Raw genomic sequence first — 27597 nt, forward strand, 5'->3', positions numbered from 1 at the left:
ATAGCTGAAGATGTGCCTTTGAAGGAGATACTGGGAACCCAGCACAACCCCTTTATTCCTTGGATGACACAAGGCAGTCACTTCTTTATTGCAGGATGTTTGATCACACTGTGAACACTGAGACTGTGTGGTGTGGCTCAGCCCTAGCACACACTTTTAATCCAAGAGCTTTCTGCTTGACTATCATAAACAGAATTAAATAAAGTCAACCATAGGTCAAGAGACAGAGCAAGCAATCAGTTGACAGGAATGAACATAGGATTATTAAGAAAAAAACATAGAGACTAAGGAGTAAGGAGGAAAAAGAGAGAGACACAGAGGAAGTAGAAGGGAGGGACACTGAGTTGGCAGAGTGTTTTATTTGAGACAGTGTGAGAGAATGAAGCTTCTGGGATGTCAGCTGAGGAGGAAGTTCAGCTGGGTGTTTCTCTGCCTCTAAGCTAACAGGCTTTTATCCTGGCATCTGGCTCCCAAGTCTTTATTGAAAAAATTGAACTGTGGTGGTATTGTGTTCCCCAAAATATTGTGAACCCTAATAAACTTATCTGGGGTCAGAGACAGAACAGCCACAATATTAAACATAAAGCATAGGCAGTGGTAGCACACGTCTTTAATCCTAGCATTCCAGAGGCAGAAATCCATGTGTTCAAGGATACAGATAGGCATGGTGACTCATCACGCCTTTAATCCCAGGGAGTGAGCCTTTAATCCCAGGGAGTGGTGGTAGAAAGCAGAAAGGTATATAAGGCGTGAGGACCAGAAACTAGAAGCATTTGGCTGGTTAAGCATTTGGCTGGTTAAGCTTTCAGGCTTCTAGCAGTTGTTCAGCTGAGAGCCACTGGGATGAGGACACAGAGGCTTCCAGTCTGAGGAAACAAGAACATCTGAGAAGTTGGCCAGGTGAGGTTAGCTGTAGCTTGTTCTGTCTCTCTGATCATCCAGTGTTCACCACAATAACTGATTTTTGTTAAAAACAACACTTGTTTGCAATGTGCTCCTGCCATGGTATATTACCTTATCATATACCTAAAATCAACAGGGTGAACCAACCATGGACTGAAACCTCCAAAATTGTAAGCCAAATAAGTCTTTCATCTTGTTGACTATCTCAGGTTTGATACAGTACTGCAAAGCTGACTAATGCAACTTCTATTCTTCATAAGATAACCAACTAGTCTTAGATATTTACTACAATAACGGAAAACAAAATAAGTCTATTAGAGATCATAGCATTACATTTTTCTTTTCTTTTCTTTTTTTTGGTTTTTTTTGTTTGTTTGTTTGTTTGTTTGTTTGTTTTTTCTTTTTCCTTACCTGTTAGAGATGGGGGCTCACTCTGTTGTCCTGGCTGGCCCTGAACTCACTACAAAGAGTAGGCTGTCCTTGAACTCCAAGAAATCTGCCTGCCTCTGCCTCCTGAGGGATATTAAGAGTATATGCCACCACACCCAGCTTGCTACATTTTTTAAATCATCACTGCTACCTAGTAAAAAACTAGATCTATGACATTCACTCAATGGTCACTCAATGAATAAGTTTTTAATTATAATAGTTTTCCATTTCATACAATTCCTGATTACAGTGCCAAATGCATGTTTCTTTACAGTTCTCTAGTAATATGCACAGAAATGAAGAAAAGATGTGACAGATAAAGATGAAATTTAAAACACTGACATCCTAAGTTAAAAACTTAAATTATGCAAAATGTTCTAATAAGATTCATGAAATGTAGACCAATGACAGTCATAATTCAGACACACAAAAAAAAAAACACAGAAAATGGAGTACAGCATATTAAAAGTTCCATGAAAGTTTGAACTAGTCATGTGCTATTTCATATACTTAAGTTTCATTTAACAGGCGTTGTTGGCACACACCTTTAATCCCAGCACTTGGGAGGCAGAGCCAGGTGGATCTCTGTGAGTTCAAGGCCAGCCTGGTCTACAGAGAGAGATCCAGGACAGGCACCAAAAGTTACATTTAACATACACACACACACACACACACACACACACACAATATATATATATATATGCTGTATGAAAACAGAAGAAATGAGAAAATATACCAAGTAGAAGCTAAAAAGGTACACAACTTTCAATGAAAATAAAAGTAGAAGATATATTACCAGCTAAAAGAAGATTTGATTTCAAATGAAAAAGTTTAAGTTGTAAAAGACACTATAAGGGACTAGAGGCATAACTTAGTGGTAAGAAACTTGCCTACTATGTGTAAGACCCAAAGGAAGGAGATGAACAGAGAACTTAGGTCCCTATCTATTCCTAACTGTAAATTCCAACATCAAAGATTTACAGCCTATAGTCTCAGTCTTCCTTTTCTTTCTCCTTTATTCCTCTTGGCAAAGCCACTGAAGAGTGGCTCAGTGAGCCTTGAAACCTCCCCAGTGATTTTTATGAGCCTGACCAAAAGACTACCTCAAATATACATAAATTAAATAAAACAATGTATTTATTAATGCAAAAGGTTTCAAGACAAGTAGTCCAGAAGCATTGCTCTAAATATGCTGCTGCCTCTCATCCCTATCCCCCGCATCATGACACTGGCATCTATACCACGCCTTCTTAGAATATAAAACAGGAAGTATAAAGCATGAATTCAGGTCAGGCAGCAGAAATATTTCTCAGTTTTCCTGTACCAAAATACAAAACAGAGAGAGAGACAGACAGACAGACAATGAGACCAAGAAATAAAGACAGAGAGACAGAGAGAGAAGGGAGGGGACAGCAGCAGCACTGATTTAAGAGAGAGAGAGGAAAAAAAAAAACATTTCCACATAGTTGGCAAAAACATAAATGAATAAAACCAGAAGTTCACTAGGCTTTAAGTATCCAAACCCCTAAAAATATTCATTCAATATGGCCCAGAAATTCAGTTATAAATTGAATATATTCAGTTTCTTCTAGAAAAAAATACTAGGTTAAATATACAATACACATATGTAAGAATGTTCTCTACAGTAATGCTTACAGTATTGCAAACTACTGCAACAATCTTAAATACCCACCAGAACAAGAATGGTAAAACTATTTTACAACTATGACAACATGATACACTATGCAAACATTTAAAAAATGAGCAGCCATACTCAGTAAGATAGAAAAATGTTAATGTAACAGTAAATGAATATAGATTATAAAAGTATTAATATAAAAGAATCCTACTTTCAACATAAAAGTTTAGTGACATAATTACAAAAACAACTTGCAACAAATATACATTAAATATACATAAACATTAAGGCCATTCAAGAACTCATAAAGTTAGAGCAATGGTCAAAGAATGAAGTACTTACCACCAAGTCCCAGTTATTTTGTTCAAGCAATGTAATAGCTTCATCAATGTTTTCAATGCCAGTACATGCCTAAAAACCAAGTAAATATGCATGTTTAGGATTTTAAAAATGAGGTCTGACTTAAAATGTAATTGATATAAAACATAATTTAAGCTGTATACAATCTAAATGAAGTCAAGACATTAAGTGGCTCATACTTCTGATCAATTTATACATAAATGTTTGAAAATTCTTGCTTGCAAAATTTAACAATTACAATAAGCCTGTCAGGGACGGGAGAGATGACCCAGTGGGTAAAAGGTGCCAAAACCCTGGCATGCTGACCTCAATTCCTGAGACCCACATTATAGAAAGAGTGAATCAATCAACTCCTGTAAGATGTCTTCAGGCTCCACATGTGTACCACAGCATGAGAAAAAACATACACGCGCGCGCGCGCACACACACACACACACACACACACACGAACGAATGAATGAATGAATGAATGAATGAATGAATGAATGAATGAATGAACGAACCAACGAATGCAGTTTTTTGACCAGGAATGGTAGCACACAATTTTAATCCCAGCACTTGGGAGGCAGAAGCAGACAGATCTCTGTTGAGTTTTAGGCCAATCTGGCCTTAATAATGAGTTCCAAGCCAGCCAAGGCTACCCAGTAAGACCTTGTCTCTCTCCCTAACCACAAAAACAAACAAACAAGCAAACAAAACAAAACAAAAAACTTGCAGAAAGCAGAGAATAACACTCTGAAGCAGACACAGAAACACCTGCTAGAGGTGGTTCCTTTTCATTTTCCCCTAAGACCCAAAAACAAAATGACAGAATTTAACTATCCAAACACAGTACTGAACACTCAAGTAACACAATTCTCAAATTATGAAAATGAAGCCATAAAGAACAAACAAAACCAATCTGTTACCATCAGCATAAAACTTAAGAACTAACTCGCACATTATTTATTATGAACCAAGCAATTTACATCATCCTTTGATTTTCTCAATAATCAGAAACTAAACATATGGCCTTTAAAATTCTTACGCATAAAAAGACAACAAATGAGCTGGGCGGTGGTGGCGCACGCCTTTAATCCCAGCACTCGGGAGGCAGAGCCAGGCGGATCTCTGTGAGTTCGAGGCCAGCCTGGTCTCCAAAGCGAGTTGCAGGACAGGCACAAAGCTACACAGAGAAACCCTGTCTCGAAAAACCAAAAAAAAAAAAAAAGACAACAAATGAATATATTTCATTCAATCCTCTTACCAACCTTTTGAGTAGCTATTATGTCCATTTTAACAAGATCAATGTTTCAAAGACACTGTCCTGGTTTCATTCTGTTGGTGTGATAAAATACTCGGACAAAAGCAACTTAGGTGGAAAGAGTTTATTTTAAATCACAATTCTAAGTTACAGTCCATCACTTCAGGAAAAGTCACAAGAGAAGATGCTTAAGACATGCCACAGTTTGGTTTATTTCATGCCAGTGGTCTATTTTACCTTGTATGAAGGAAGTCAGGGACTCAAGCAGGGAAGGATCCTGGAGGCAGGAACTAAAGCAGAGGCTGTGGAGGAATGCTGCTTACTGGTTTGCTCCATATGGTTTGCTCAGCCTTTCTTATACAAACCAGGACTGTCCAGGGGTGGCACTACCAACAGTGAGCTGGGTCCCCCTCTATCAACTATTAGGCAAGAAAATGCCCCCACAGACTTGTCTGAGGAGCTTTGATGGAGACATTTTCTTAGGTGAGGTTCCTCTTCCCATTTGACTCTAACTTGTGCCAAGTTGACAAAAAATAACTGGGACAAAACAGCTGCTCACATCACATCCACTGTCAAGAGCAGAGAGAATGAATCCATGCATGCTTAGTACTCAGCTAGTTCTCTTTACTCTTATACAGTCCAGGGCCCAAAAACATGAATACTTTCAGGCTAGGTCTTCCAATATCAATTAAGACAATGCCCCACAGACCAACCTGGTCTTATCAATGTCTTCCCAGGTGATTCTAGACTGTGTCAAATTGACAATTTAAAACAACCACCAAAAAAGTTAAGCAATGTACTCAGGATCACAGGACTAAAAAATTAACAGAATTCCAAAGCCAGAACATTTTTATTCCACAGCACTGCCTCTTAGTCACTAATTAAAATATAAATCAACTGGAGACAATAATCTATTACTGGTTACCTAAATTCATTAAAAATTAGATGAAGTTTGGTAACTATTCTGTGATCAAAGATAACTCATAAATTCACAACCTATTCCTTATATCATCAATTTGGAGTATTAACTAGAATGAAATGACTGTGTGTGTGTGTGTGTGTGTGTGTGTGTGTGTGTGTGTGTGTGTGTGTGTCTGTGTGTCTGTGTGTGTGCGCGCACGCACGCATTATGCATATGCATATAGATAGATAGATAGATAGATAGATAGATAGATAGATAGATAGATAGATATAACAAACATTCTAAGAAAAAAATCAGGGGCAAAATCCCATTCACAACTTCCTCAAAATAAATATAATAAAATACCCTGGATAAAACTAACCCGAAAGTAAAAGTTTTCTACAATAAAAACTATAAAACACTGAAGAAAGAAATTGAAGAAAATACAAGATGGGAAAGACCTCATGGATTAGAAGAGTTAATATTCTGGAAATGGCTGTACTACCAAAAGCAATCTTCAGATTCAATTCAGTCCTTATCAAAATCTCAATACTATTTTTCACAAAAACAGAAAAAACACTTTCAAAATTCATATGAAAATACAAAGACTTCCTGATAGCCAAACCAATCCTGAACAAAAGAAATACTGCTGTAGTAGGTATCACTAAACCCGATTCCAAGTTATACTACAGATTCATAGTTATAAAAACACCATGATACTAGCATGAAACTAAATACATACATCAATGGAATAAACTAGAAGACTCAGATAGAAACCCTCACAGTTTCAACCATCTGGCTTTTTTTTTTTTTAAACAAAGATCAAAAATATTCATTGGGGAAAAGACAACCTCTACAAAAAGTGATGCTAGAAAAACTTGACATCCAGATGTAGAATGAAATAAGATCCCAATCTTTCATCCTGTACAAAATTATCAACCCCAAATAGATCAAAGACCTTAATGTTAGACATGAAATTCTGAAACTGTTACAGGAAAAACACATTAGGACATAGGCAAAACCAAGAGTTTTCTGGATAGAACTCTAGTCGTTCAGAAAAGGCGGCAACAACTGACAAACAGGACCTCATAAAATTAAAAAGATTCTTCATAACAAAGCACACAGTTAACTTCTTTGCATTGGTTCTGTGTTTCTAATTTAATAAGACGGTTGGTTACATCTACATAAGTTGAAGAACATTTCCGCTAGGTGTATGCCTAAAGACTAATATCTAAAATATACAAAGAACTCAAAAATCAAAACAAGAAATCAAACAGCACAATCAATAAATAGCCTAATGAAATAAACTGACAACCCTCAAAAGATGAAAACAAAACAGCCAACAAACACATGAAAAATGTTCGCTTTTACTAATAAATGCAAGTTAAAAACATACTGAAATTCCAACCCATTCAAAATGGTACTCTTTAAAAAAATAAGTAACAAATGCTGGCAAGAGTATGAACAAAAAGGAATCCTTGATTAATACAACGCTGGTGGAAATATAAACTAGTCTAGTCAATAAGGAAATTAGTATGGAGGTTTCTCAAAAAAAAAAATCTGTCGTATGACTCAAATACACCACCCCTGAGTATTTATAAGGATTAGGGGCTGCAGAGATAGCTCAGTGGTTAAGAGCACTTGCTGCTCTTCCAGAAGTCCTGAGTTCAATTCCCAGCACCCACATGGCAGCTCACAACTGTCTGTAATCCAGTTCCAGGGGATCTCAAACCTTCAGACCAGTGCACATAAAATAAAGTTAAGTAAATTTTTTTAAAAAGAGAAGGATTACAAGTCAACACATCACAGAGATACTTATACAGCAATATTTACTGCAGCCCATTCACAACAGCTAAGAAATGGAACTGAGCATAGGTATTCAATAACAGAGAAGTAGATAAAGAGTTCATGATTTTTACACACTGGAAAATTTTTCAGCCACAAAGAAGAGCAAAGCTGTATCATTTGCAAAAAAATGGATGCAAGTGTAGATAACTATATTAAACAAATGAAATCAGTTTCAGACAAATATGTTTTCTCTCATACTTGGTTTCTAGATTTTTACAGAGATACATAAGATGCTGTGTGTATATAAAGTAGAAGTGAACTTGTCTAGAAGAACAAAGAGAACAGAGAAGAGAGAAGGGAGACTGATGGGGCATAAGGGAAGGATATATTCAACATATAATATATTTATATTAAAATGTCCTGTAATAGTCTTGCATATGATATATAATGACATTTTAAAACAGATTTTCTCTACACATAAAAAGTAAAATTTTAAATGGCTGAATGAAATATTGGATTAATAAATATCTATATAGGGCTGGAGAGATGGCTCAGAGGTTAAGTGTACTGGTTGCTCTTCCAGAGGTCCCGAGTTCAATTCCCAGCAACCACATGGTGGCTCACAACCATCTATAGATAACCATCTATGAGATCCAGTGCCCTCTTCTGGCCTGCAGGCATACATGCAGGCAGAACACTGTATACATAATAATAAATCTTAAAAAAATAAAAAAATTAAAATTAATAAATATCTATACAATCTATGTTGATTCTTTTTTTTAATGTTGTTGTTGTTGTTGTTACTGTTTTCAAGGCAGGGTTTCTTTGTGGCTGTCCTGGAACTAGTTCTGTAGATGAAATTGGCCTCAAACTCACAGAGATCTGCCTGCCTCTGCCTCCCAAATGTTGGATTAAAGGTGTGCACCACCACCACCTGGCTTTTAAAATGATTTTTGTTGTTAATTTCAGTCAGGGTCTCTCTATTATATAGCTCTGGTTGTCCTGGAACTCAGTGTATAAACCAGGCTAGCCTCAAACTCAAGAGAATCACTTGCCTCTGTCTCCCAAGTGCTTGGGATTCACCACGCCCAGCCTTAAATGAATTTTTATCTGGACATTTTCAAAGTATCACCTCAGATTAGCAAATTACTTGCTCATTTGCCAGTAAGGCATCATCTTGGCCAAATGATCAAACAAAGCATCACAAGTAGTAAGACAATGTCAGATTAAAAGCTTCCTAATACAATAAAAAATGATAGTCACGGTATCAATCATAAAGAATGGATGCCCCGAAAAATGTTCAACTATTCCAACCAAAGATCTAGATTAAAAGGAACAAGTTGAGCCAGGCAGTGGTGGCACATGCCTTTAATCCTAGCACTTGGGAGGCAGAGCCAGGTGGATCTCTGTGAATTTGAGGCCAACCTGGTCTACAGAGGGAGAGCCAGTACAGGCACCAAAACTACACAAAGAAACCCTGTCTCAAAAAAGAAAAAGAAAAAATAGAAAAAAGGAACAAGTCAAGAGATATCATAAATATATAAATAAATAGAATATACAACATTTTACAAAACTGTCCTAAAAGTTACTTCCTTCCCAAGAAGTGTTAGTACTTCTCCACACTAAGAAACTAGAGTCATAAATGCAATACAAAACCATAATTATATACTAGTTATAAGGAAATGCTGATAAGAAAAATAAAATTTGCTATAACTGGGGAAATTGCATTATTGCCAGGACTTTAGAAGACATGGATTACTATTAACATGCTTGATTTTGAATATACTGTGTATACAGGAAGTTGTTGCACATTGAAACATTTAACAAGAATATGTGGTGAATTCTTACAATTTTATGTTGCCTCAACATCCATTTTGAATAGAGGCTTAACATTATTGCTCCAGAAGAGGACATAATTTACAACCCCACACCATGCTCAAATGGCTGAAGCTAGTGAACGCAAGACAAAAGGGATGTGATACTAAACCCAATTCTTTAACATAAGAACCACAGAACTCTATAGTTCCTCCCACTAAGGATTATTTTCCATTGACACTGAGCTTGAATATGACTTGATCCTTTTCCTATGAAACTATAATAAGAATGTTGGTGGTATGATAACTATGACTGTATGTCTTCAAAAGCATCATGAGTTTCTACTTACACTTCTAAATCATTATCCTAAGGTTTTTTTTGTTGTTGTTGTTGTGTGTGGGTTTTTTTGGTTTGTTTTGTGTTTTTGTTTTTTTTTTGTTTGTTTTTTTTTTTGGTCAGGGTGGAGGTTGTAGACAAATTTCTAAACAGTCTTATTAAATAAGAAACACAGAGCCAAATACAGGGGTGAAAGCCGTAGAGATCAGAGAAATATTGAGAGCCACCAACTAACCTTACTCACCTTGTCGCCATAGCTTCCCAAGAGAACCAGCTTCTTCCTGTCTAACCTGCGCTTTTATTGCCTTGCTGTTCTGCCTTCTCATGGGCTCTTAGCCCAGCCACCTCACTTCCTCGTCATTGCCTGTCTGTACAGGCATCCAGGTTTCTATGGTTGGTACTGGGATTAAAGGCGTGTGTCACCACGCTTGGCTGTGTCCTTGAACGCACAGAGACTCTACCTGCCATGTAATATCTGATTAAGGGCATGCGCTACCACCACCTGACTTTTGTGTACAGCTGGCTATGACCTCTGATCTCCAGGCAAACTTTATTTATTAAAGTACAAATAAAATATCACCACATTTCAGCACAAATAAAATATCACCACAGGGGATTTCTAAGATCCTATGAGAAGATATCAAAATAAATACACATGAATCACATCTGAGCCAAAATACCAAGGAGTCAAGCCCAACTACATGTGCAACTTCTAAACAAAGACACTCAAATAAACAGGATCAACCAACAACTGAGAAGTGCTTCAATGAGAATTCCTGTGGTGCCTGGCCACTGAGTTATGAAGTTGCCACACCGAAATAACATTAGTTTTGAGTGAAATATTCTGTCTGAGACAACTCATATAACGTTGGTAGAAATTTAAGTGAAAATGGAAATTATTAGGATCCTGCTCTCACTCTTCCAGGTCTAACGCCTTACATCATCAAGGGGGCTCTGGCGACTGCGTACTGCTGTGTGGTCACGCAATCTCCACCTTAAAAAGCCACACACGGACCCCGACGCTCGCTCGCTCACTCGCTCTGCGCTCCCCTTCCTTCTCTTTCTGTTTCCCCTCTGCTCCGCCCCGCCCGCCATCCTTCTGTCTCTCCAGGCCTGGCTTCTTTCTAATAAAGCTCTCTCTAACTCTGGCAGTGGTAGCCGCGCCTGCCAACCCACCAGCGCCGTTCATCCTTTCAGAAACCAATGAGATTATTTTAAAACTGAAACTACCATATAACCCATCTACACCACCTCTGGGTATACATCTGAAGGACTATAAGGCAACTGATGAATGGTTAGACAAACTGTGCTGTAGATACATAATGATAGTGTGTGCATATATAATAGAGCTTGAGTCAGCCATAAGTAATGAAAATTATGTTATTTGATGGAGAATGGATCTAGAGATTGTAACAATGGTATTTGGTATTTTGGCTCAGATGTGATTCATGTGTATTTATTTTGATATCTTCTCATAGGATCTTAGTAAGTGAATAAAATGAGACCAAGAATTCTTTATAGATATATAAAGCCATATAAATAAATACCTTTATATAAATATCTATATATTATATATATGACATGAAAGTAGAAGTAAACAAGGGGAAGAGAGGAGATTAGCTAGGGGGATAAAGGCAGGATTAAGGGTAGGGAATGAGAGGAGGCAAATATAGTCAAAGTATATAATATACTTTTAAAAAATTATTTTCAATAAAAAAGTTTTCACTAAAAAAGAAGTATAGTACTATGAACAATAAATACATACCAATTAAATTTTTTTAAATAAAATAAAAATAAAAATAAATAAATTAAAAAATATAAATACAATGTAGTTATCTAAGAAATAGCCTAATCATACATACACACACACATAAATACATATGGGTACACAACACACATGAGTTCATACACACACATACATATACAGACTTACTAACTACATAACTGTTTTGGCCAATGACAGACCATCTATAAGATAGTGCTTTACCATATTGCCTAGGTGTGTAAAATGTTATGCTATGTAAGTTTGTTCATACAACATGATCTCTCATGATATATATCTCCTCCTTACTCCTGCCTCTAGGTTCAAATCCAAAACATTATACATGTCCTACCAGACTTATATCCCTGGTCCACTTTTTTCTTCCTTCTTGAGCATGTAAGATATAGAGTACCATTCAATGACCATTTCTATTAAGTCTATCAGTTATAGGCCTATTTATATTGGTTGGGATTTTCTTGTGATTATGGGTTAATACTTTCCTGATTCTTTATATGCTTGATAACTTGTGATTATATCCAAATATTATTACCTTTTCATATTTTGGATGCTGGATATCTCTAAATATCCTTGAGCCTTGTTCTGGAGTGCCTGGAAATAACTGATTGCTTTTAAAGCTTCCTTTAAAGTTCTGTTTGGCAATATCCTTCAGTAGTAGCCTTCTGAGTACTCTGGGATACCTCACTATATATATAAAAATACATATTAAGTATATAAGATATATTTAAGAGGTCTCACTTACTATTAAAGACTCATGCAGCTGGCAGGAACAAATATAGATTACAGAACTATTTTATTTCATTAACACTTTCCATTTTTTTAAATTTTATTCTTTCTTATGAACAGTTCCAGCACTTATCAAAGAATTTTAACTATCTGAGAAATGCATGGAAAAACAAGTTTCATGGCAAATGATCCATTTCTGGGAAAGTTATAATGCATTTCAGCATAATAAAACCTCTAAAGGAATACTTTAGGAAAAAGTCTTCCAACTTTTTCAACCCATAAGGCTCTAAACTAAGTGAAAACTAAAGACTTAATTTCGTATTTTAAAAAGAAATTTGTATCTCATAATCTTGAGAAATACCAATTTCTTTTTCACTTTGACTACTTCCAATTTTGTTTTCTAAGTTAATGTCATCTTTACATTAAGGTGGAATTAAGAAGGTTTCTTTCTTTCTTTGTAATTCTCTGTGTTAAATGGTTATGATAGATGGATGTGTGGCAGGTAAATAGAAGATATTTTTATTTTATCATAGTAGAAAAAAATACAGGTTTAGAATGTGTAACAGACAACCTAAAGCAAATTATTCTATCTCTTCGAGTATTACCTACGGTGAGAAAAATAATGTCTTCTATATGAGTACGTGCTGGCTAGTTTTATATCAATTTGTCACAAGCTAGAGTTACTCTGAAAGAAGAAACCTCAATTGACAAAATGGCACCACCAGAATGGGCTATGAGCAAGCCTGTGGTACATTTTCTTGATTGATGATTGATATGGGAGGGCCCAGCTCACTGTGTGTAGTACTACCTCTGCGCTGGTGGTTCTGGGTTCTATAAGAAAGCAGGCTGAGCAAGCCATAATGAGCAAGCCAGTAAGCAGCACCCCTCCAAGGCCTCTGCATTAGCTCCTACCTCCAAGTCCCTGCCCTGTTTGAGTTCCTACCATGACCTCCTTCAGTGATGGACTATGGGTGTGGAAGCATAAACCAAATAAACCTTTTCCTCCCCAAGTTGCTTTTGGTCATGGTGTTTCACCATAGCACTAATAACCCAAACTAAGGTAAGTATTTTCCTCATTTTTTTTATGTAATTTATCTGTTGTTATAAGTATTATATACTAATATGCTATGTCCTTAACTAGGACTAATTTGTGCTTTACTTGGTAAATTCTATGTACATGTGTATGTACAGATGCTCCTAGACTTATAGTGGGATTATATTCCTGTACACCCACTGTAAATACCATGTCAAAATGCATCTACATCTACAACATATTCTAGCTTAGCAACACATTGCTCTGTAAAGTATCAGTTATATAAACTCAACCACATAGCTGACTAGGAGTTTCATTTTGCTGCCCAGCAACCAAAGAGTAACTAACCATGTAAAGATAGCAGGAGAAAAGATCAAAATTCAAAATTCAAACTAAAGTTTCTATTGAATTCACCCAATGGAAAAGTTGAAAATCTATTAGGTAAATTCGTTGTAAGTCAAAGACTATGAATATGTTTACAACTATATGTATGTATTCTAATAAAACTAAAATAATTTATCATATGTACTATTGTAATTTGAGGCTGGGGAATGTGGTTCAGTAATGGAGTGCTTGCCTACTATGTGCAAGGCTTTGGATTTGATCCCTATAACCAGAAGAGAAAAATTAAAAATCTGATCTTACTAATGAAATGGATTTCTTTTACAATCATTAAAAACCAAAACCCATGCACAAATATTAAAGAACAAAAAACCTAAGGCGAATCACAAGTAACAGCGAAAGCACCCACTACCCCTCGCTTCCCAGCTCGAAAGGGCCCACACAACCTTCCACCTCTTCCCTCTGGGTCACTCTCTCTCTCCCCTCCTGAGTCCTCCAAGGCTCACTGATCCATTCTAGCCAGGTGAATGGAAACTCTGCCTCTTTTCAATTAAAATACGAACTAGCAACATAAACAGAAATTCCATAACAGCAAATTTTAAAACAATGAAAACAAGTGGCCAGAAAAATATGGAAGTATTTACAGCAGTAGTTCTAAACTTTCCTAATGCTGTGACCCTTTAATACAATTCCTTATGTTGTGGTGACCCACCCACCACCCACCCCCGCACCATAAAATCATTTTAGTTGCTACGTTATAATTTTGCTACTGTTATGTATCATAATGTAAATATGTGTTTTCCGATGGTCTTAGGCAACCCCTGTGAAAGAGTCATACTACCCCAGGGATCCCAACCCACAGATTGAGAACCACTGATTTAAAGCATCAGCATGTAGTGTGTCTCCTTTTGCTTTTGTTAACAGCATCTTTATGAAAATAATCTGAACCTATATTGTTGTAATCTAACTACTTGGCTCGTCCTGAAAAGAGAAACCCTGCTTGAGATGGTTATAATTTCATCTATAACCTAAAATGTATGTTATTGAGGCAGTAAAAATGTTTCAGCTTGGCACCAAGCCTGATAATCTGAGTTTGATTCCAGGACTCATGTGGTGGAAAGAGAACTCACTCCTATAAGGTGTTCTGACCAATACACATGTACTGTGCCATGCATTCACACACACACACACACACACACACACACACACACACACACACACACACACAAATACATGTGCATGCGCAGAGAGAGACAGACAGAGGGGGGAGATGAGGAGAGGAAAAGAGGGGGAGAATAAATTTTTAAATGAAAAAATGCAATGAAATGTATTGTTCTCAGGAAAAGGCAACAGAACACCAAAGGAGAAAAGGAAATGTGCCAAGGCCACTGAAGGGAACAAAGAAAGAATAAAGAATAAAACATCCATTTTTTTTTTAGCCCAGGCAGACCTGGAACTTGCAGCAATCCTCGTGCCTCCTGAGTGGTGGGATTACTGATGTGAGCCACGAAGCCCATCTGTAGGGAAAAGGGGATGGCTAAAGAAACCCACCCTAACCCTGGAGCCCAGAACTAGGGAAAAATGGCTCAGTCAGATCAGAGCCATCTCTGCCCCTGGCCAAATGACTTGTAAAACCAACCAATCACAGAGTAGCACCCTGGCCCTGGGCTCAGTGAGATCAGAGCCATCTCTGCCCCTGGTGACTTGTGAAACCAATCAATCACAGAGCAGGAAGGTAGTACCCTGGCCCTGGGGCCCAGAATCAGGGAAAGAAACACAGCCTGGGTTTGGGACCTAAGCCAGAGAAATGAACACTTTATTCCCAAACCTAGAACCAAGGAAACATGCCCTGACTCTGAAACTAGTACCAAAGTAACACTCTTGGTCCCTAGAATCAGAGTCAGTAAAAGTAATGTGCCCTGGCCTTAGAAGTAGTGTCAAAAAGCCAAGAAAGGCCAGTGAAAGCAACACAGTGTGGCTCTGAAATCAGGGCCATCTCTGCCCCTAGCCCACAAAACTAACCAATCTTTGGGCAGAAAAAAACTAACCAATTACTGGTTGACTCCGCCCCCAAGAGATCCTATATAAACCGCCCTGCCTGGTCAGTTGTTGGCTGTTCTCTCCACCCTGGTAGAGGCAGCTACTCTCCTGGACCCCTCCTTCCCAAAAAAATCTCTTTCTCAAGAGTTTTGGGTGTGAAGATCTTCATTCACTGGCAAACAGAAGAACCTTGCTGGGACATCCCTCAGTGGACAGTACAAGGAGGAGCTGAACAGAAGATCCTTGCTGAGATGTCCCATAGTGGAGAGAGTAAGGAGGAGCTGAACAGAAAAACCTTACTGGGAAGTCCCTCAGTGGAGAGAGCAAGGGAGAGCTGAAAAAGTAACACTTTGCTCCAGGGCCTTAGGAGATTGCTACATTTCTGCAGGGGTTTCCCCTTTTGCAGAGTGAAGCAAAGGAAGCAACATCTTAGGCCACAGAAACAGAGCTCGGCCAGGAAGCCCCCTTAAGTGCCGGCTAAGCAAAGCTCAGCTGTAGCAACTCTCCAGGAAAGGAGCAGGATTGCTATATCCTGCGGGGAGACCATCCCCCACCACACCAGGTATAGCCTGACTTTCAATAGTTAGGATACCCTTCCCTGCTGAAGCAGTTCCAGGCCTGACTCTCTCGAACAGTCAGAATAACCTCCCCTCCAGCACAGAGGTGCCCTAAGCTGTGAGGTATATGAGGTATTCAATACCTCGCCCTCCAGCCGTCAGAGCTGTCCTAAATGGCTTGCAGCATCTGAGATACCTCACCTTCCAGCTGGCAGCTGTTCTAAGCGGCTACCTCACCCTCCAGGGCTGCTGTCTCATTGCAGCTCCAGCCGTTGTCTGACTCCCAAGTGGTCAGGATACCTCTCCCCAGAGTTGCAAAGCTCACGTTTGCTGCCGAAATCCACGACCAAACCCACAGAGTTGCAACAAATTTATTTGCACCATCTAGTCAGCTTAATTATAAGCTATTTTACTACAAAGAACACAGAGCTTCCCAAAATACAGTGTACCTCTTTAAAATTAGTTGTTAGTCTCTAACAACTACATAGCTTTAAATGTTATAAGATCTTTTAGAACATGTCTTCAAGAATTCTTACAAATTGTAAACCATAACATTTCTAGACAGTTTTTGTTAATGAAAGTCCAAAGTACCTAATTTTCATTCTTTCCATGAACAGGATAACAGCAATAGGAATTACATTTGACTAATAATATATAAAGAAAATACAGGACTTACTAATTACATATTCATTATATTTATTATTTGTTATATTTCTTGATAGGCTTTAAAAGCTCATAATTTTATGATAAAAAATAAATGAGTTCTGGAGAGATGGCTCAATGGTTAAGAGCACTCTTTCAGAAGACACACCATCAGTTCCAATATCCACATCAAGTGGCTTACAAACCACTTCTAACTCCTGCTCCAGGAAATCAATGCTTCTTGCCTCTGAGGACACTTACACTCACTTGCACATACCCACACAGAGACACACAGATACTCATAATTAAAAATAATAAAATTTGGTATGGAGAAATAGTTCATTGGTTAATAATACTTGCTAATCTTCCAAAGAACTGAGGTTCAGTTCCCACACCTTACCTGTTAGTTTACAATCATTTTTAACTCCAGTCCCAGTGAGTTCAGTGCCCTCATCTGGCCTCCAAGAAACACACATGGACAGACATGCACAGATATGCATGCAGGTGAAACACTCATACTCATAAATAATGATGATGATGATCATTATGATAATAATGACAAATACCAATTCTAAATTCTAAAAACAAAAAAGACAGAAAAAAAAGTGGCTCAGAAAAAAATAGGGAAAAGAAAGAGGAGGCAAAAAAAAGAACAACAACAAGCATTCAGTTCAGGAAAATAAAAATTATTCAGTTTTATTAAAGCATAAATGTATGTGAAGGCTAGGCATAGTGGGGCACGCCTTTAATCCCAGCACTTGGAATCAGAAACACATGGATCTCTGTGAGTTCAAGACCAACCTGGTCAACATAGAGAGTTCCAGGCCAGCAAGGGCTACATAGAGAGGCCCTATTTCAAAAAAGAAAGAGTATATTAACAAAAAATTAAAGTTGAAAAAAATTAAGAAAGAGAAGTAGGCTAGCAATTTCCACATTACAGAAAAACTCAGACAAAGGCAAAGGATACCTAATACCGAGAAGTTAAGAGTATATGCAGCACAAAAAGAATATGACTGTCAGTGCTTCTATACAGAAGGTTAACATGACTTCAAAAGATACCTCAGAAAGAAGACAGAAGGGTTGGGACTGTGCTAACCAAGTCACTGCCCTGGTGAGCACAGAGGCAGCATGGTGTACCACGTGTAATTTACTGTGGGGTCCTCACCTCTCCAACAGGAGATTTACCTGAGCTGCTTTTCACATACTCCAAGCTTTATCCTTGATCTCAGACAACTGGAGCACACATCCTCTAGCAAGTAGAGTTCTAAAATCTACACTTCATTAGACATATCACATGCTTCTTACACTGACTCAAGTTTGAGAACAAGCAGAGCTGAGAAAGTATGTATGTACATCTGGCAACTTGATGTACATACTCTCAGGTAAACTCTTTTTTAATTCAGTGAAAACGTTTTGTTGTTAAAAGGGATTAGTGAATTATACCAGTGGGAATTTTACACAGCTTAGTGTGTCACTGTTCATTTTCACATCATTGGTCTAATTTTACACTCCACTGGCAATGTAGAGTAAGAAAAGGAAATATACCCACCATTTGTAAAATAAGCTGGCATGACTGCACTGGTGCAATCTATTCACATTTGTAAGTGCGTACAAATGTTAAGTAAGCACTGCCAGAGTACTGGTGCCAAATAGTAGTTTCATATTAGTAATACTAGTCAACGTGGTTTGTTTCTTCAATAACATTTCTTTTTTTTTTTTTTTTTTTGGTTTTTCGAGACAGGGTTTCTCTGTGTAGCTTTGCGCCTTTCCTGGTACTCGCTTTGGAGACCAGGCTGGCCTCGAACTCACAGAGATCCACCTGGCTCTGCCTCCCGAGTGCTGGGATTAAAGGCGTGCGCCACCACCGCCCGGCTCAATAACATTTCTTAAGAGTTTTCTTTTAGCTGAGCAGTGGTGGCCCACACCTTTAATCCCAGCACTCAGGAGACAGAGGCAGGCGGATCTCTGTGAGTTTGAGACCATCCTGGTCTACAGAGCTAGTTCCAGGACAGCCAAGACTGCACAGAGAAACTATGTTTCAAAAAAACCAAACAAAAAAGTTTTCTTTTAAACACACACACAAAACAAAACAAAACAAAACAAAAAAAAAAAAAAAAAGAGATAGTAAATATGGTAGTACCTTTAATCCCAGCATTTGGGAAACTGCCTGAAGCAAGAGGATCAGGAATTTAAAGCCCTCCTAAGCAAATGGGGATAGGGGTGAGGAAACAGCAGACTGTCAGTACCAAGAGATATGCATCATTCCAAATAAACATAATTCTATATACCTTAGGTAAGCTTCTTTTTAAAAAGTAGTCTCTACAGAAAAAAGAAGAATCAAGCTTAATGTGGTGGCTCACATCTGTAATCCAGCACTCAGGAGGATAAGGTAGACAGAGTGGCACAAGTTCAATGCCAGTTTGAGCTACATAGGAAGTTCCACGCCAGAACGAATTAATAGTGTGAAAACATGCTACAACAATAAGAAAGAAATAGGTGTGGGAACTTACTTAGCTCAGCACCAGAGCACTTGCCTGGCCCTGGTTTTGGTCCCCAGCAGAGGTGAGGACAGGGAACAATGTAAGTTTACAGAATTTCAAGGACCACTGACACAGGTCAGTTGGTGGAGTTAGAATATTTACCTTCTGTGCACAAAGAACTAAGTTCAAACTCCAGCACCACATAAACCAGATGTGGTAGGACATGCCTATAATCTCAGCACCAGAGAGGTAAAGGCAAGAGGATCAGAAGTAATCCTCTGATTTATAACAAGCTAGACCTAAGGGGAGAGAAAGGGGAGAAAAAGGGAGGGGAAGGGAGGGGAAGGGAGAAGGGTATCATAAAATTAGAATTAGTCTATTACTTTCCAAAATAATCACTATGAAGGTATCTTAGAGATGCTAATAAAGCAGGGTGTGATGGCACATGCCTTTGATCCCAGTACCTTGGAGGCAGAGGCAGGTGGATCTCTGTGAGTTCAAGGTGAACCTAGTCTACACAGAGTTCCAGGCTAGAGGCTGTATGTATAGATTCTAATGAGACTCCCTCTCTCCTCCCCTCCTAGTCTGCTTCCCTTCCCCGCTCCCCCCACAAACACACACACATACACACACACATACTCACAAAACCACCTAAAAGAGTACTAAACAAATAATGGCATGAATATTCAAACACTGGAAATGGAGCATGAATTTCTCTAGACTTATCACAAACTGATTAAGCCATCTGCAAAACCAATTCAGATAATATACTCTGCTTCAATGCTTACCAAATTCACATACTGATGGCCCAACTGCTTTCTCTGGTATGCTAATACCAGGAAGAAGGCATCATAAATAATGATTACAAATACTATGCTCAAATAAAAGTATCCACTCCTTTGTAAATAATATTCTGGTTAATAAATAATCACAGCACTAGGAAGGCAGATGCAGGAGGATCAGGAGTTAAAGACCATAGGATCAAGAAAGAGTTCAATACTAGTACATAGGCCGTTCAAGGACAGCCTGGGCTGCATGAGACCCTGTACAGCCATATACACCCACCTCACCCCACACATACACACAATTCTGGTTAATAAATTCATCTCAGGGTTGGAGAGATGGCTGAGAACTGAACTAAGAGTAGTTAGTGACTGATAACCATCTGTAACCCTAGTTCCCAGGAACCTGATACCTTCTTCTGGCCTCCGTTGGTACCATGCACACACGTAGTATAGATACATGCATGCAGGCAAAACACACATACACATAAAATAAAAATAAACCTTTTTTTTAAATCAATCTCCTATGAAGCTGTTATTCTGTGCCAATTTCCCAGAACATTATCACTGAACAATAACAAATAAAAAACAAAATAACTTAAGTCTACAGAGCAAAGGATCAGATTATGAATTTCTCATGAGGACACAAACCTTTCTCATTACTTGAAGCACATATCACAGAAATATAAAAACCAAATACTAACAATTATGATTAAATCCTAGTAGTATTTTAGTTACAATTTTCTCTTTATTTTCAAATACATCAAAGAGGGAATTTTGCTTATGATACCACATACATATAAATAAGTACACAAAATTACACAGACCAGTCAAATGCATTTTTTCATATACACTACCTTCTCCTCTCAACAAAAATATATGATTGAAATCAATGTCTCCCTTCAAATGCCCCTCATAAGTCTTAATGTCTTCATATCCAGCCCACTGTCAAACTGTTTCTCTAAAACTACTGGACTTTATGCATCAAAACAAAAAAATCTGAAAGACTTACTACATTTAAGCCACATTTAACCATACTTCATTTCAACAAGTGACAAGAGGAGGAGGGAAAAAAAAAAGGATTCAGATTTGAAGATTTGAAGACCTTCATTCACTGAATATCCCTGTTCTGAGAATCCAGTATGTCCCAAAGCTGAAATGATTCGGCATCAGACACTCAAAACAGTTTACATTGTGGAACATCAGATTGTAGACGTTTGGATTGGGAACACTCAACCAGGAAAATCTATTCAAATCTATCCAAACTCTGTAAAACTCCAAACATGTGAACTACGTGTTTCAAGAACCTCAGGTAAGTGACACAAACACATGTATGAAACTCCTGACAAGAGGTCCTTCCCTCTTTCTCCAGTGTGGTTGTCTGTAACAACTCCTTTCTACTTAACTATATCTTATCTTATTATTTGCTTCATAAAGTTACCTAGCCTTTTATTTGTCCAGTCCTTATCCCTCCCAAATGAGTTAAAAGAGAGAGGTGGAAATTATACTTATATTTCCCTTGTTGCACGACCTTTCTCCTAGATGGTCATAACAAACATTCATGCGAATAGGGCACCAACAACACCCACCCAAATCTCAGCTGATGAACCAATAGTTTATTGGAGCTACTTGTAGCAAGCAGCATGGGTGACTCTAAGACAGTGGCATCACCAAAAAAGCTTCATCGCATATGACTTATGAAAGCTGCATCAATGAATGACTACACTGGTAAGTTATATCATTTATGTAAAATGTAGACAGATCTACTGAAAAGTCACCCACGCTGCTGTCAGTAACCCCAATACACTCAATGGTTCACCAAACTAGACTTAAGTAGAATCATTTCCTTGGTTTGTTGTCAGTTCCCTATCTATACTTAATTTTTTCACAGCTCCCTAAGAAAAGTTGTGCAACACAAGTGTCCCCAAATAAGGACAGATCAGAATCAAAGATGAGTTTAGCATATCAGCTGTTATATGTTCTAAGACATGCAACTAAGGCATCTAAGAGTAGAGAAATAAGGACAACCCCAACATAGCCATTCTTCCCTATGTGGCATGTATGTGTACCATCTTGCTATGGCAACAGCTGGACTGACCTTGCATGGATAAGAAAACATTCAGCTAAGGCTGAGACATATGGAGGTAGCGTGTGGCTCCCTGGGCAGCCATCTTCTATGTAGTATTGTGTCCAATACTTCCTTGATTAAAAGAGTCCATGATGTGGATGAAGGACTAGCAGATGCATTGTAGTCCCTGAGAGTAGCCCTTATGAAATAAGACTGTAAGCAAGTTACAGTGGCAGTTTCATGGCCTCTGCTATGGGTAATAAAATAAGCAACTGAGGTACGGCCTAACCGATGATAGGGGTGTATAAGGAAAATGAGATCTTGTCTTATACTGTATCAACTTAGCTGAGAGTACATTTCTTTTTTTTGTTGTTGTTGTTTTTCATTAGACTTATTCACGGTTTTTATGTATGGGTATTTTGCCTGCATACATGTACGCACGTCATTTGCATGCCTGGTGCCCACAGAGGTCAAAAGAGGTTATCAGATCCCCTGGAACTGGAGTTACAGAGGGTTGTGAACCACCATGTGGGCACTAGGAATCAAACCCCAATTCTCTAGAAAAGCATTAAGTGTTTTTAACTGCTAAGCCATCTCTCCAGGCACGAGAGGACATTTTTTAAAAAATTTTAAAATTTTAAAAATTCCTTTCCTGAGCATTTTCAAGTTAGGAAAGGCCACTAGAAATTTTTGTACAAAATTTTAAAGGCAGTAAAGAAAGAGCTAACATTACTGCTCTCCAAAGTCTCCTCAGGGGTTGGGACGTAACTCAATTGGTAGATTGCTTGCCTAGCTAGCATACATAAAGCCCTGGGACCAAGCCCTTGCACTGCATAAACTACACATGGTAGTACACATGTGTAATCCTAGCACTTAGGAAATAGAAGCAAGAAGGTGACCAGGTTGAGGCCAGCTGATGCTACAAAGGAAGTCCAAGACCAGCCTAAGCCACTAGCAAGATCATGTCTCTAAAAAGAAAAAGAATGAGTCTAGGTACACCACCAAGTACTATTGCAGCTCCCATACATACTGATCCACTGTCTCACCTAACTGGCATACAGCCCAAGAGAGGCCTAGAACTGCTACAGATCCATAGCAATCATCCTCATAAACAAAGATATAAAATTCTGCAAGAAAATATCAGTAATTTAAGTAATATTTAAAACAATAACAAATCATGATTGACAGGTTCATGCCAACAGTGCAAACCTGGCTTCACATTTTCAGCTCTATTATAATCTTATGGGACCACTACTGTATATGTAGTTAGTTCTTGACCAAAACACCATTATGTGGCCCATGACTACACTATTATACAAATTTTATCCTAGGAAGCTATAAATTCTTTCCTTACTTTGAAAGAAAAAATACTTGAGCAATAACAAGTTTATGTGAACTAAAAAATAAGTAGGTTGGTAAAACTGTACTAATAATACTCAAAACAGGAATGTTTTGGTAAGTTTTACAAACTGTTGATGTACATCTTTTAGAAACAGAGAAAGGATTCTAGTAACTTACATTCTCATTTCTATCCACAAGAGGGAGCAAGTACTTAACAGATGTTGGAAATTTCATTATATATACTTGTTTTGACACAGGACTTTCAAAAAAATAGTAATAATAAAACTACCAAAAAGTAAGAAAGTTTTCCATGGCCAGCCACATTGATAGGGTCTAAAATTATAGTGGATAAAATGAAAGCTACTGTCCTCAGGTTTCATAAGACTTTTAATTTACTGATTCCTTAAATAAATGCCAACATACTTCACTTTTTTATAACCCCACTGTAGATTACAATTTGTAAGTATTCAGTACAAACAGAAACTTAAAACATAATGTAAAGACTAAATAAATTGTCACAATCTAATTTATTATGACTAAAAGTTTACAGGTAGTAGATGTGGTGGCATACACTAGTACTAGCACTTGGGAGGCTGAAACAAGAGGTTCAAAGTCAGCAATGGCAACATAGCAAGTTCAAATCCATCCTAAACTATACAGTGAGACCCTGTATTCACAAAATACCCCAAAAAAACTGTGCTAATGTGCTAAGCAACTTATCATATCAAGAACTGCAGCAGGATGTGGATACCAGTATCTTCTTTATTCAAAGTTAACTCCAACCAGCTTTATTTTTAATTTACTTTAAACACAATGTTAGCAAATTAACATTTACCTCTGGAAACCTGCAACTATAGTTATTAACAGCATTTCCTGCATTTAGGAAAGGGACATCATTCAAAATGTACTAACAAGTAATAAAATCATAAATGCTAATACTGAAAATTAAAATTATGTCCATTAATAACATATGAAAACAGACAGCTCTTTGGTTTTTTTGTATAGAAAGAATGGATCCCAACCAGAGTGACATATGCCTATAATCCAAGAACCCAAGGGACAGAGGCAGGAGGATCCAAGAGTCCAAGACCAACCTATGTAACAAAATAAGACCTTGCCAGAGATAGAGAGAGAAATACAAGAAGAAATGGGGGAGAGGGGGCTCCAAAAGGGAATAAGGAACAAGGTAGGTGACTTCAAAAAGGCTCCTCAAATAGGTATGTTTATAAAGAAGCAATGCATGGAATGCAGTATAATTCAAGGAATATTCTAAGAAAAACAAGGTATAGCTTTGTTTTGGTTTGGTTTGGTGTTTTTTCAAGACGGGGTTTCTCTATGTAACCCTGGCTGTCCTGGAACTCATTCTGTAGAAGAGGCTGGCCTCAAACTCAGAGATCTACCTACTCTGCCTCCTAAGTGCTGGGAGTAAAGGTGTGTGCCGCCACCACCCATCTAAGGTATAGCCCAGCTAAGGTACAGTTTTTAAAAACAAAAACCTATATAGCACTCCACAAGTACAGGAAGGGTACCCATTTTGAGGCCAGCTGTGGCATAACAATATATTCTGCTTTCAGGAGTTAGAAAGCAAAGGAAATTTAGGGTGTTCAGAAAGTAACTCACAAGTTTCAGGAAGTTATTGAAACATAAAAGATTCACAAAATGCTTCCTGAAGATTATATAAGCCATTAACAACTGTGGGAGAGTGCAGACTCTGACAGGTCAAGCTGCCTATAAGTCATGCGAGGGGCCCCGGGAGGGAGTTTCCGTGAGTCACTGATTATGCTAGGGTGAGCTTTTCGATGACGGAACTGCCTTTAAGTTCATACTCCTGTATGTAACCCCTTGCCCACACTCCTATATGTAACCCCAGGAACCCACTGGTCTAGACTTGAGAGGAGTAACTTTAGTCTGTCATCAGTGCCCTTTCTGATTTAAACAAGTTTGTTAACGTCTCCCTACGAAGTGTCACACAACACCAGCCTAACTTCCACAGACCCTGTCTCAGAAAGAAAAAAAGGTTTGAATCACAGTAAAACTGACTTCAAAAGCAACTTACCAAGTTGACTAACTCTGTGACTTTAAACAAATTATTAACCTCTCTGAGCTTCACCCATACAGTGTTAATAGCAACCCACTTTACAATCCTGTTAAGTACTGATTATGATAGCTCAAATATTAGCTGCATTTTATAAGTAATATAAATGAAGCGATCATATGACATACCCAAGGGGTAGAAAGAAAAACTGAGCCAGAACTTTAAATCTAGTAATCTGATATTAATCACACCAAGTCAGTTAACAACAGCGTCTATAGGGTATGCCTTTTACCATCTTTTTTCTAACCAAAATGGATTTTTATATTATATATATTTTTTATATATTTATATATTTTATATATATATAAATTCTTATGAACAGTAAAGATGTCTTTCATTTTCATCTTTTTGTTACTATTTAGTCTATTTACATTTAATGCAATTATGAAATAGCTGAGTGTAATTCTACTATCTTATATTTCTTTTTTCCAACTGTACCAATTATTTTTAACTATTTCTCATCTGCATTCTTCAGGCTTGAGTGTATTTTCAGTTTTCTAGCTTATCACCTTTACCAGTTTTTAACTCTGTATCGACTTATAAGCAGTTGTTGAAGTAAATACAATATTCACCCATAACTTAGCAGCCTACTTGAATTAATAGTATCACACTCTTTATTATCTAAAACTTTACACAAGAAGCTCACTTGCCCTCCCCTTTGCTACTGTCATACACTGTACATATACATATCCATACTCATGGTATTTCCAGTGTTCTTTAGTTCTTCTGTATATCCTATTTCCATCGAGTACCATTTCTTTATCGCCAACAGAGTGTCTTTTCACATTTTTATGATACCCAGATCTGTTAGCAACAATTCCTCCAATTTTATTTCATTTACATACTTGTATTTTTTCCTTTTTTTGTTGTTCATTTGTTTTGGTTTTTCTTTTTTTTTAAGATTTATTTATTTATTATGTATACAGTATTCTGCCTGCATGTGTCCCTGCAGGCCAGAAGAGGGCACCAGATCTCATTACAGATGGTTGTGAGCCATCATGTGGTTTCTGGGAATTGAACTCAGGACCTCTGGAAGAGCAGTCAGTGCTCTTAACCACTGAGCCATCTCTCCAGCCCAGTTTTGGTTTTTCAAAACAGGGTTTCTCTGTGTTGCCCTGGCTGTCCTGGAAGTTGCTCTGTAGACCAGGCTGGCCTCAAACTCACAGAGATCCGCCTGGCTCTGCCTCCCGAGTGCTGGGATTAAAGGCATGTGCTAAAACATCTTTACTTCACTGTCACTTTCTGAAGAAAGTTGTACATGTAAAGTTCTAGTTTGGTAATATGTTTTCTTTCAATATTTGACAGACATTCCATTGTTTTCTGGATTCCACTGTTTATGATGAGGAGTTGGTTATCATTCTTATCATTGTTCCCTTCATGAAATGTTCTGCTCCAAAAGTATTTCTCAGATTTTCTTCTCACTTTGGGTTTTTTATAGTTTCGCTAAACTCTTGCCTACAGATGATTTTCACCTAATTTCAACTTAATATTTTTAAAGCAAGAGATTAGGTTCTAGCAACATAGAGATGAACATGACACAGCTCTAAGTCTCAGAGCATTCAATAACAACTAACAAATTGATGTTCATTTCCATATACAAATAACACAAAGCTAAAACAGCTACATCTTTTGTTTCTTGGGTGTTTATGTTTTTGTTCTTATTTTTTTGTTGTTTGAGATGGACTCACTATGTATCCTGGCTATCCTGAAATTCACTATCATACAGACCAGACTTGTGTGACCTTGTAGCAATTGTCAGGCCTCTACCTTCTCAGTGCTAGGATTACAAGTATGTGCCACCATTATTAGCTTGTTTGGGAGGGGCTGGGTTATGTTTATTTGGTTGGCTAGTCTGTTGATTTGGTTTTATTTATCTGTTTTTGCCTTTTGTATTTGTGTTAATTACTTGTCTTGTTACTATGACAAAATACTGACAAAAATCAACTTTAGGAAGGGCTTATTTTAGCACACAGTTCCAGGATACTGTCTGTCACGACTGCAGGATCTTGAGGAGTGGGCTGGTCACATGGCATGCAGGATCACAGGAAGCACAGTGCGATGAATGTTGTTCTGCTTAGTTTCTCATTATGAATCCCAGGACTCCTGGCCCATGGAATACTACCTCCCACAACTGAGGTGAGTCTTCCCACCTCAACTAACTTAACTGAGATAATATCTCACAGGCATGCCCAGAGGCTAACTAAATTTAGATAATTTTTCCTAGATGTGCTAGGAGGCTTGTCTCCTAGTTAATTCTAAATCATATCAAGTTGACAATCAATATTAACCATCACAAT

At 37.8% G+C, this 27597-nt stretch overlaps 1 protein-coding gene across 1 annotated transcript in view; it reads right to left on the reverse strand.

The window, feature by feature from the left end:
- Faf1 (Fas associated factor 1) overlaps nucleotides 1-27597 on the reverse strand; it is a 347836-nt gene that overhangs the window by 293734 nt on the left and 26505 nt on the right. Inside the window, exon 2 of the mRNA XM_052715293.1 lies at nucleotides 3314-3382. Coding sequence (XP_052571253.1) covers nucleotides 3314-3382 — 69 coding nt within the window. The remainder of the gene's footprint in view (nucleotides 1-3313; nucleotides 3383-27597) is intronic.

The sequence above is a fragment of the Peromyscus californicus genome, unplaced genomic scaffold (assembly GCF_007827085.1).
Source record: "Peromyscus californicus insignis strain IS unplaced genomic scaffold, ASM782708v3 Scaffold_5__1_contigs__length_169319896, whole genome shotgun sequence".
NCBI lineage: Eukaryota > Metazoa > Chordata > Mammalia > Rodentia > Cricetidae > Peromyscus > Peromyscus californicus.